Genomic DNA, 12,500 nt, shown 5'->3' with positions numbered 1-12,500 from the left:
GTCACCTTGAAGAACACGTTTTCATTATTGCAACATTTCTAGTGCTCATGAATAATGTTCAACAAAACGTTTCTGGGAGAAGATTATGCACACTTCTTGAGGGAATTTATCAATCACTGATGGAGATGTCAACTGAGCTAACACTTCGAGCAGAAGCTGAAGCACATGTTATGGGCTCATTATATCATTCTACATCTCAAAGAGGAAGGCCAAGGTAAGTGATAAAAATGGAAACAAATTCATTCATAATGTGTATGGCACTTGAAAGAGTCAAGAGATCAGAATCAGAATCAGAATCAGAATACTTTATTGATCTCTGGGGGAAATTATTTTTTGTTACAGTGCTCCATTTTAAACCAACATTAAGACAAGACAGACAATACGCTAACTAAGAATAGTACAATATATACATATATATACATACATACATACATAAGTCACTTATAAATAAATATTTGGAAAAGAAACATGTGTAGTTGTAGCAGCAAACAGTGTGTTAAGTGGATGCGTTGTACAGGGAGATGGCCACAGGCAGGAAAGATTTCCTGTGTCGTTCAGTGGTGCTTTTCGGTAATCTCAGTCTCTCACTGAACGAGCTCCTGTGACTGACCAACATGTCATGGAGTGGGTGGGAGGTGTTATCCAACATTGTCTTTATCTTGGACAGCATCCGCCTCTCCGACACCACCTTGAGGGAGTCCAGCTCCATCCCCACAACATTGCTGGCCTTACGGATCAGTTTATTAAGTCTGTTGGCATCTGCGACCCTCAGCCTGCTCCCCCAGCATGCAACAGCATAGAGGATCGCACTGGCCACCACAGACTCATAGAAAATCCTCAGCATTTTCTGGCAGATGTTGAAGGACCTCAGTCGCCTCAAAAAATAGAGACGACTCTGGCCCTTCCTGTAAAGTGCTGTGGTGTTTTTAGCCCAGTCCAGTTTATTGTCAATGTGTACTCCAAGGTATTTATAGTCCTCCACAATGTCAACACTGACCCCCTGGATTGAAACAGGGGTCAAGTGTTTCCTGGCAAACAAGATAATGAATGCAAGAAATAAGAAAGAAGTTAACATATTTCTTCTTTTGTTTCTAACTCTTTTAGGTACAACATACCAGCTACTCAGCTGACTGACATGCGAGACTTGGGGTTTAGTTGGATGGCCATATCTCAAATGTTGTCAGTAAATGTTCGAACACTGTACAACCACAGGATACAACTAGGTTTAGTGGACTATGGAAATTTTAATAATATTTCAAATGTGGATCTTGATCATCTCATTACTGAGATTCTTACACATACCCCTGGCTCAGGAGAATCCTACATTAGTGGTAGTTTGAGAGGAAGAGGAATCAGAGTTCAGCGGTGGCGAGTGCGAGAACGTTTAAGAATAGTTGATCCAGTGGGAAGAGCTTTGAGAGGACGGAGAGCAATTCAGCGGAGGGTCTACAATGTCACTGTCCCAAATCAAGTGTGGTATGCCTTTTTTCACGTCTTAAATTTGATTAATGTTAATTATTACTTCCTGCATTGTAGTAATATAATATTTTGTTTGTGTTTTAATAAACAATGTTGTATAATGTCTGAGTTTAAAATATTGTTTATCTCCAGAAATAGTTTACATGACAGAAGTACAATGTCAAAGTCATAGACCTTTATTTTAATGTACATCTAGTGTCATAATAATAATATATTTCTTCTTATTCCAGGCATATTGACACAAACCATAAGTTAAATCCTTGGGGGTTTGTGTTTCATGGAGGAGTTGACGGCTACAGTCGCTGCATTACCTACATGAGATGCTGCACAGATAACAGAGCATCAACTGCTATGCAACTTTTCCAGAGTGCCGTTGATCTCTTTGGCCTCCCACAACGTGTCAGGGGTGATGCTGGCAGTGAGAATATTGATATTGCACGGTTTATGATTGAACATCAAGGGCCAAACAGAGGAAGCTTTATGGTTGGACGAAGTGTGCATAATCAAAGAATTGAAAGATTGTGGGGTGAACTAAACAGAGTTGTGTCAGCATACTTTAAAGACCTTTTCCTCTTTATGGAAAATGTTGGGATTTTAGATAGCACTGATCCATTTCATATTAGGGCTCTTCACCATGTATATCTTCCAAGAATTAACAGATCTGTGGATGAATTTGTAAATCAGTGGAACCATCACAGCTTAAGGACAATGGAAAATCACTCCCCGCTGCAGCTGTGGACTGTTGGAATGTTGCAACTTCCTCAGCATCACAGACCGCTCAGTCAAGTGCACTTCAGACATCGTTCTTACCATCACCAGCAGTTGACGGCTGACTTGAGGCAGATCGACCCCTTGAGTGACGATGGAAATCATGGGATAGAAGTTTTTTTGACAGCATGCCGCATGCTTCAGTTAAGTTATTAGTAAATTTGTTTGTGTTAATTAAAAAATTTATTTGAGTGCCAGACACTAAAAATTGTGAAATATCATGATACTGAAAAGGGTCCAAGACTATTATTTAGGTAAAAGAAAGGTAAGATAAAAAAGACTGGTTTTATCTTCATATTGTTCTGGTGCAAGAGCGTTGAGTTTCAAGATGGCGCCAGTGTGTGTGGCTCGCCGTCTGGCTCTTCCTCTGTTGTGTTTGCTTATGTTGTTTTTTACTGCTAGAGTCAACTCTCTTTTAATGTACAATCGCCAAAAACTTTTGGACCTCCGACCAGTTGCCAGTGATCTTACCAATACAACTTATAATGGACATAAGGCGTTACCTCCATTCCTGTCTGGGATACCAGCTAACCTCTGTCGGACCCTGGCCCCAGCCTCACGGCGAAAGCGTTTCAGACGCCGGGGCAAACGTAGCGGTCTACTCGTGAAACTTAAGGCGTACTTGGTGCGCTCTTCTCCGGCTCTTTGGAACGAACGTGGATCGGTACCTTGTCATGCCTTTTCTCCGTGCTCTCTGGAGCCCATCGATGCCTGGCTGGTGCCCGTTGTTGGCTCGGATCAGATGTCCCAGCCACGAAAGATTTCCCCTCATCTTCGTCGGCACGGTGCGAACCTACAGAACCTGCGGCCGCTGCGTCGGGTCTCGCTGTCAGCCACGAACACGCTGACCTCCACCAGGATTGGATTGGTGAACACTAGATCGCTGAGTAATAAAACTTTTATTTTAAGGGATTTATTTATGACCCAAGGACTGGATTTCCTCTGTATAACTGAGACATGGTTGAGGGCCGGTGAGTCCAGCGCTTTTACAGATCTCTTACCTGATGACTGCTGCTTCTTAAACTCTCCTCGAATATCAGGCAGAGGAGGAGGACTAGCGGTTGTTTTTAAGAAGCAGTATAAATGTAAACCACTGCCATTATTAACCTCACCTAGTAGCTTTGAACTGAGCATGTTTGAGCTAGGTCGGTCTCACACAGTGCTCTGTGCAGTGGTTTACAGACCCCCAAAATACAATAAGAACTTCTTAAATGACTTTTCTGATCTGTTGGCTGAAATTATGCCAAAATATGATCATGTCCTTATTATTGGGGACTTCAATATTCATGTGTGCTGCCCTGACAAGCCAATGGCAAAGGACTTTTTAAATCTTATTGACTCTTTTGATCTTGTGCAACCTGTGTCTGTGCCTACACAAAAATATGGGCACACGTTGGATCTTGTTTTAACTCACAATTTACCTGTCTCTAACTTAGAGGTTTGTGATGTTGTATGGTCAGACCATAGGCCTGTCCTGTTTGAGGTTTTCCTTCCTTGTACTAAAGTTAATCTTCCTCCTGTTGCTGCTAGGAGCTGTCGTATTTTTAACCCTTCCTCTGCTGGACAGTTCTCTATTGCTTTTAATCAGAACGGCGGCCTTCCTGATTTCATATGCAATGATACAGAAGAGCTGAGTACGTGGTTTTATTCTGTCTGCCAAACTGCTTTAGATTCAGTGGCCCCCTTTAAGCTTAAGCAAGTTAAAGCCAAATCTGAACCCTGGCTGAATGAAGACACCCGGGCTGCCAGAAGAAAGTGCAGGAGAGCTGAACGTAAATGGAAGAAGGATCAACTTCAGGTGTCATACCAAATGTTACAAGATTACTGGAATTCTTACCAGAAAACTGTAAAAGATGCTAAGAGGAAACATTTCGCTACTATTATTCAGGCAAACTGTCGTAAGCCTCATGTCTTATTTAAGACTATTGACATGGTCCTTCATGCTCCACAGACTGCTGGTGTCGAGTCTTCTCAGGAAATTTGTGAAAACTTCCTACACTTTTTTATTGATAAAGTGCTATCTGTCAAAGCACAGACTTCCCAGTCCGTTCCCGACCCTTCTACCCCTGTCCCTAGTTCTGCTGTCTTTGACAGGTTTGAGCCAGTTTCCATGCTCTGCCTGCAGGAGTTGGTTGCTCACATGAAGCCCTCAGGTTCCCCTTATGATGCTCTCCCTCCTCGATTTTTCAAAGAGGTTTTTCTCACTATAGCATCAGCTGTACAATCCATTGTAAATAGTAGTCTGTCCTCTGGTGTTGTACCTGTCAATCTCAAACATGCAGTGATTCAGCCTCTACTCAAAAAACCTGCTCTTGATCCTGATATTATTGCGAATTACAGACCTATTTCCAAACTGCCTTTTATCTCAAAGATTCTTGAAAAGGTAGTTTACAAGCAATTAATGTCCTTCCTAGAAGAACACGGTATTTTAGAAGTTTTCCAATCTGGTTTTAAAGCTTTACATAGTACTGAATCTGCCCTTTTAAGAGTTTTTAATGATGTGTTTTTGGCAAATGACTCAGGTGACTGTGTTATTATTGTGCTGTTAGATTTAACTGCTGCTTTTGATACAGTGGATCATAATATTTTAATTTCCCGTTTAGAGCAGTTGGTGGGTATGCGGAGTACCGCACTGCAGTGGCTCAGATCCTATTTGGCAGAGCGAACGTTCTCTGTGAAACTAGGGGAGTTTGTATCCTCTACTGCTTCTCTTCAATGTGGGGTTCCACAGGGTTCAGTTTTAGGCCCGCTTCTTTTCTCTCTATATCTCCTACCCCTTGGGTCTATTTTCAGGAAACATGGGATTTCTTTCCACTGCTACGCCGATGACTCCCAGATTTATTTCCCACTTAAAAAGATAAATGGCTTCTCAGTAGACCCGCTGCTCAGATGCCTTGATGAAATAAGGACTTGGATGGCTTTGAACTTTTTACATTTTAATGAACAGAAAACAGAAGTGATGGTTTTTGGTGGCGCTTCTGAGGCCACTATTATAGATCTTGGTTCACTGGCACAGTATGTTAAACCAGTCATCACTAATCTGGGAGTTAAAATAGAGGCAAATCTTAAACTTGAAAGCCAGGTCAGAGCTGTTGTAAGATCTAGCTTTTTTCATTTGAGGGAATTAGCCAAAATAAAGCCTATCTTATCGAAACAGCATTTTCAGACAGTAATCCATGCCTTTGTTACTTCTAGGCTGGATTATTGTAACGCACTTTATTTTGGGATTAGTGATGCGTCCATTAGGCGCCTGCAGGTTGTGCAAAATGCTGCAGCACGTCTTTTAACTGGAACAAAAAAGTTTGAGCACATTACCCCTATTTTAATTTCACTCCACTGGCTACCTGTACATTTTAGGATTGTTTTTAAAATTCTCTTATTTGCTTTTAAATCTCTTAATGGCCTGGCCCCCCCCTACCTCTCGGAGCTACTACAACCATATACACCTGCCCGTTCCCTTAGGTCCGCCAATCAGCAGCTCCTTAAGGTACCGAAAACTAAGTATAAATTTAAAGGTGATCGTGCTTTTGCTGTAGCTGCTCCAAAGTTGTGGAATGATCTGCCCTTGCATGTTAGGCAGGCCTCTTCTGTCTCTGAATTTAAAAGTCTTCTTAAAACATATTTATTCGCTGAAGCCTTTGGCATTGATTAGAGGGGTTGACTCAATTTGTTTTAACATGTTTTAATTTATTGTATCTATTTATTTTATCGTATCTCATTTTAATTTTCTTTACGTATGCTATTAACATGTACAGCACTTTGTGAAACCCTGGTTTTATGTTAAAGTGCTTTAGAAATAAAGTTGGTATGGTATGGTATGGTATATTCACTTGTGCCATTTAAATCATAAAAGTAGACAAATAAAGTGTTTAGACTACACTTTTCTTTCATGACAAACCATACTTGTCACAGTACAAAATGTTACAGTATATGTTACATATGATTGTATGATGTACTAATGTATCTGTTAATAAACAGGAATTATGATTCATTCATTAAATAAAATATGTTATACATTTTAAACTCTTTAAACTTTTTTTTAAAGACACAAATTACATAAAAAGTAGAAACACAGAACACTTTATTTGTGTATTTCCAGTACCCATAGGAAGGAAATAATATTCTGCAGTAATAGGGCTGGTCTTAAAAAAACAAAATGAAAGAGGAAAAAAACCCCAAACAATCTACAATGAGCCTGTGTTATCAAGTAGTATAGTAAAATATGCAAACAAAATCCTTAAAACACTCCCTGCAAACCAGGTTATGTTTATTATCATTATCATTATTATTATTGTTTATAATACTTTGATAATATATAATAATTTGATGAGATTGTAATGTCATATAGTGTGATATAATGTTCATATTCCAACTGTAACATAACCAGGTTTGACCTAACCAATGTCTGTCACATTTATAGACAACTTTGCTGCCAGTGTTGGAGATACTGTCTTTCTACCTTTTAGTATGTAGGGTTACTGTAATACTTTTCAAAACTTTACCAAAACCTAACAAAAACATTTTTAAACCTGTGAGTTAAGCTAAAAGTTAAATGATATTAATACAAAGTTCTGTGTAAAGCATAAATGTTCAAATGGGACACTGAAATAAAGCTTAACTCATCTCATTTGAAAATTCACATTATGTGGAATAGTTGAACACAGGAAGCATTTGAGAAAACTTAATTCTATATAACAATGAGATTGTGGCATATTATTTTGCTCACTGCAGGGGTGCTAAATAATGTAATGTTACTATGGGTCATACCAGAGACAAAACATGCCATATAAGCAGGAAAACAAATTAACTACAATCAAAAAACAAAAAAAATGCCCCACATGTATAAACTGAAACAAAATTATTCTATCCATTCTCTTCGGCTTATCAAATCCATGTCTGATTTGAAAGTAGTGTGCACTGCATGAACTAGTATTTAAGCTGTAATTTGAAAGACACACATGAAGCTTATTTAGGCTATACAGTCCTACTGCTGTCCAGGGTGTACTCTGATGCGGGGTTAACAACATTAACAAAAACAAGAAAATAAAAAATGCATATGCAAAATAGAAAAAAACCCAAATCCTCATCATGTCACCAATCCTTAAGAAAACACATCATGCTCTTCCAAATCCTGGTGAATTCCGTATTGCAAAATCCATGTCTGATTTGAAAGTAGTGTACACTGCATGAACTGGTATACGAAGGATATTTTCACAAGTATTGGCCACTGGAAATCTGCAGTTAGTGACGAACTCAAGGCTTGGCTTTGGAGAAAAACCCAGGGCTGGTATGCTGTCACATCCAGTGCAGAAAACAAGAATATCTTCCAAAGAGACATCATTTTCAACTATAAGATAGAAAAATACAAAATCATAATGATATTCTGACTAAGACTACTGATGTACAGATACATTAAATTACCAAAAGATTAAATCAAAAGTGAAACATGTATATATTTTTAAAAGTAAGCTGTAATTTGAAAGACACACATGAAGCTTATTTAGGCTATACAGTGAAACCACAATGTCAAAAAAAGAAGTTAGTGGAGACCACAACATATTAAATGTACGTGGATGCAGCAATAGCCTATTATTTGTACTCAGTATACAGGATTGGTAATAATTTATTTATTTAGTTATCCTCCTATTTATCCTGTTCTTTGTAAACCCAGCACTTGCATCAGTACTATCTATCTACCTTTTTTGTTATGGCATCTATGTCTGTAATTTCATGATGCTGCTGCACAAAAGTGAGAATTTTGATTTATGGTCAAACAATGTGCCAAGTAGTAAACTCACATTCTGCCTCCTGAAGATAGTCTTGCCAGAAAGCCAGGGTCCGGCACTCATCTTGAAATGCATTACTCCCTCGTTCGGAGTGAATGATCTGGAATAGATTCTCCATATCAGTTGCTCTGAGAGCCATTCCAGCTTTCACGAAAAGGCACTTCATCTGAAGAGGGTATGTCTGTAGAGCATCTAGGACACCTAGAGACCTCAAGCCATCTCTGAACCTAGCCAAAATAAAACAAAATCAAATTGTATTTTATATTACTATTATTATATTTGTATTTGATTGGATTTGGAACCTGTATCATAACAAGAGGTTTTGAGGTTTTATCAAGAGACATTTCTGAACTAATTACATTTTACTTTCCTGTGGACTGCTGTATCAGAGGTGAAGAACATTTTTCCCCTTACAGGGCCAGACTGTCTTAGATACAGATAAAGAATGCCTATACATGGAACAACTGAGCTGAAATATGATACACAGGGACCTGTCATGAATTGGAGTAAAAGTGACAAATTGCTTTCAAATACATCTGGTCTCTTGTTCCATTGGCATACCTTTTCTGTCAGTCTACAATCAACCCAAATGCTACTCAATTTGAATCTATTTTTATTTACATATTTAAACACATGCCTACATCGGCACAGATACGTTTTATGTGAATTTTAATTTCATGAATGAAAGATATCTGTTTTGTTATGAACTGTACTAGCATGGAGCGCTACAGACCTGTACCACCCAAACAGGCTAATACCCGTTTCACAACACAGTGACTTTAGTTTGACAGGCTTAATTTTTTACCATTACAGTATGTGTTTAGACATACCTTTCAAAAGGTGCACGGGTCCGTTGAAGGACATACCAGTGAGCCAGATCCAAAGCAGTTTCTTGTTTGTTTTGAAGTGTTATGCAAACATTGTGACCAGCAAGACTGATCAAGTTGGCTGCCTGTGCAACTGCATCTTGCAGCTGTAGATCATTCTCGGCCTGTATGATCTAAAAACAATATGAGGAAATTATAAAATGAATTATTTGACTCTACTATTTAGTAGAACATACAAAACTAATAGCTTCAGTGTTTAATTAGTACATTAACCCTATGAAACCCCATAACCGATCAGGAGGCTGAGGTATAAGTTATTAAGCTGGAAAACAAGTGCAATCATTAAATTCTGTAACCAACAGAACCAACAGAACCATAACCTGCCACACACATTTTTAGTTCTTCCTTCTTGTAGCCATTAAAATGTTTGATCTTTTACTAGAAAGGTGCAGGACTCGGGCAAGAAAAATTAGGGAAGTGTTAGTAAAAATGTTGGACAAGCAAAAAAAGACCTACAATGAAATTGAAAGAACCAAAGGAAAATATGCTCACCGACTGCACTTGTGACCTTGTTTCCTCATCAGTAATATGATCAGTGCTGACTTTTACATTGTCTGGACCCTTTTGAAGACACTCATAGAAGAGTTCAGACAAGAAACATGGACTCTGTCCCCCGTGGGCAATTGACATTGCCATGATCTGGCCAGCATAGTAGTATCCATTATCTTTCATTGCTGTTAACAAATAAAATAAAACATCATCTCAAAAGCTTGCATCATTATTTTTGTTACTGTGGCATTTTTTATAGTACAAGTTACCAAATATTATTTCTGAAAAAAATATTGCCCATACAGTTGCACCCATAATAGTTTGGATAATAACAAAATCATCTTAATTTTGCTGTGCACCACCACCTTGGATTTTAATACCAAACAATCAAGATGATACTAAAGTGCAATTCCTTCGAGGTATTTTATTAAAAAATGGCACCAGCTGATTAGGAATTACAGTCAATTTTATACATTATCCACCATCTTTAAAGATGGTTGCTTTAGACAAGTGATTGAAAGCTAACACCATTTTATGTATTATTTTTAATACAAGGATTAAAATTCTTTACAATTCTTTACAGCCTTACAGTCAGATCAGGTAACTGAGCTGGCTTGTTATGCTTTGGGTTATTATCAATTTACACTGTCCAATCAATTTAGCATTTGCATTTGGCTGAATCTGAACAGATTGCCCTTTACACTTCACAAATCACCGGTGATATCATTGACAACAGTAGTGGCTTGGTTCTATGGCAGCTACTCATGCCCGTGTCATAACACTGCTTCCACCATGTGTGACTTAAGCTATTCTTTTCTTTACTATGCTTTTCTCCTTCCATCATTTTGGTTAATCTTGGTGTCATCTGTCCATATCTTCATAGTAGTATAGCATAGTTCTTTTAGATGTTTTCTGGCAAAGTCCTTCCAGTTATTTACTATTGCACCTTGTTGTAAAACATCTGTGTTTCCATTCATAAGTGCATCTCTTGATTGTTGAATTACACCATATCAGTCATTTGAATAATTACTTTTGAGAAAGCAGAGAGCATGTATAAAAATGACCAGAATTTCTAAATATGTAGTACTGTTTCAAACCTTTCAACTAAAGCAGACAATCTTCCCTTCAGTCAATCTAGGTTTAATTTTTTAAAATCCTCTGTGGTGGTACAAAAATTCTGTCATTGCCAAAAAAATGTGTTTAGTTAACTGTATGAGATACTAAACTCGTACATGTAATCACAAACCAATTGATGTATAATGTATTGATGTAAAATAAATCAAATGGCAACAATTAATTAAATCATAAGTACCTTTAGAATTGCACGTAAGAACTTTAGCATTGGGTGGACCTTCAAAGATGCCAAGTTTGTCCTTGACTTCACAGAGGCAAAGTCGGAAGAACTCCCGAGTAGGTCCTCCATTGTCAACAGCACCCTCAGATATTCCATAGTCATCAGTAAACTTCACATCTATTTTTTTCTCTGGTGAAAAATTGGATCTTCCCATGGCTCTGGATGCTCCATCCCACACATTTCGCCTTATGATGTTGAAGCGTACAGTGCTGTCATTATTTACTCTAGTAACAATCTGCTCCAAGATTCTCTCTAAGCTCTGGACGTCACTGAAACATACACACACACAAAAAAAAAAAACAGTAAAGAAATATACTAGTCTCAATGGCAATAACCCACCAACAGAATAATGATGTACCATCCTTAAGACTGTAATTGATATTTAACAAAAAAGAGATACAAATCAAGAATGTTTGTGATAATGGAAAAAAGATTAAGTTTAAGTTAAATTAAGTTTACATTTTTATCTTGTCATAAATACACTAGTATTTATAAATAGTATAAATACACTATATAAATACAAGCAGAACAAGAAAAACAACAAGATCCAACACTGACAACCAACCTCCATTCAAAAAAGTAAAAATAAACCAAAACATATATCAAGTAAAATATAAGTAATCTGATAGCCTTGGTAATCTTCAAATGACAACAGAAATCGCACGTTGCAGTTTGTAGTTTGCTTATTCAAACTGATCCAAAACTAGACAGTAGGTGACTCCTTTTCTGCAACAAACATAAAATAATGGTTAATATGTTGACCTTTCAACATGTAAAAGTTTGTGTTGTACTGACCTTTCACTTGCACTTGAGTCTAAAGACCTTGAAATGGCTTCTTGGAGGTCGGGGTCATCTGACAGGTATTCTTCCTCAAACAGGCCAAGATATGTACTGCAAAGCCAGAATGTTTTGTAAATTATTTAGTTAAATTACATATAAATGATGTTGACAGAATTACATTATCACAATACATAGATTGGCCTCAGCATTATTAAAGTTGTGTGGGATCATCTTGACAGAGAACAGAACAAAAAGCCTGGAAAACTATTCCTGAACCATGCTTAAAGAAATTCAATAAAAAGAAGACATCACCATCAAGAAAGCTTGGTTAAGAGAGTTCAAGCTATGTTGAAGACTAAAGTAGCTCATATCACATTTTGAATTTTAAGCTCATTAAAATTCTACAAGTTTTGTTCTACTCTAATATACTGCGCTTCCATGTCTGTTTGTAGACAGAATTTTGTAGACTTCAGTAAATCACTGCGCTTCTTTCCTATTTTTCCAGCAAAATACAAAGAAAGCAGGGGTGGGTCATGACTTTTGCACAATATAGCTCAAAAGATTAAAAGATACAAACATGTACAAAACACATACCTGTAGGATGTGCTGGATAAACTTGGCTGGGTAGGTCCATTGGACACACTGGAGGTGTTACTAGAGAAGACACGTGTGTCACCAGTAACACTGGCAGAAGAACCCGCTGATAAGCCAGGTGTGTTGTAACTGACAAAGGCAGATGTTCCACTGGAGTAAGGCTCATCCTCATCAGTAGCAACGACAGCAGGATTGGTGGACATTGTGAGGGTGTCAGCAGAGATGGAAGATTCAACAGTACAAACATCTTGGGTAGCAACGCACCAGATGACCTCATCATCAACAGACATGGACTGTGCGTTAACAATGGGAATGGCTGAGGGAACTTCTTTAGAAATTTCAACTGTGAGAACACAAAGAACA

The 12,500-nt window shown here is 38.0% G+C and overlaps 1 protein-coding gene across 1 annotated transcript in view; it reads right to left on the bottom strand.

Moving 5' to 3' along the window:
• Positions 1-7,361: 7,361 nt before the first annotated feature.
• The window catches only part of LOC113027335 (G2/M phase-specific E3 ubiquitin-protein ligase-like), a 6,965-nt gene continuing 1,826 nt past the window's right edge, over positions 7,362-12,500 (bottom strand). Inside the window, exons 5-11 of the mRNA XM_026176954.1 lie at positions 12,138-12,480; positions 11,559-11,654; positions 10,722-11,032; positions 9,413-9,594; positions 8,864-9,033; positions 8,046-8,260; positions 7,362-7,594 (exon numbers count right to left, since the gene is read on the bottom strand). Coding sequence (XP_026032739.1) covers positions 7,362-7,594; positions 8,046-8,260; positions 8,864-9,033; positions 9,413-9,594; positions 10,722-11,032; positions 11,559-11,654; positions 12,138-12,480 — 1,550 coding nt within the window. The remainder of the gene's footprint in view (positions 7,595-8,045; positions 8,261-8,863; positions 9,034-9,412; positions 9,595-10,721; positions 11,033-11,558; positions 11,655-12,137; positions 12,481-12,500) is intronic.

Source organism: Astatotilapia calliptera, chromosome 7, assembly GCF_900246225.1.
Source record: "Astatotilapia calliptera chromosome 7, fAstCal1.2, whole genome shotgun sequence".
Lineage (NCBI taxonomy): Eukaryota > Metazoa > Chordata > Actinopteri > Cichliformes > Cichlidae > Astatotilapia > Astatotilapia calliptera.
This window is presented reverse-complemented; position numbering and strand designations above follow the sequence as displayed.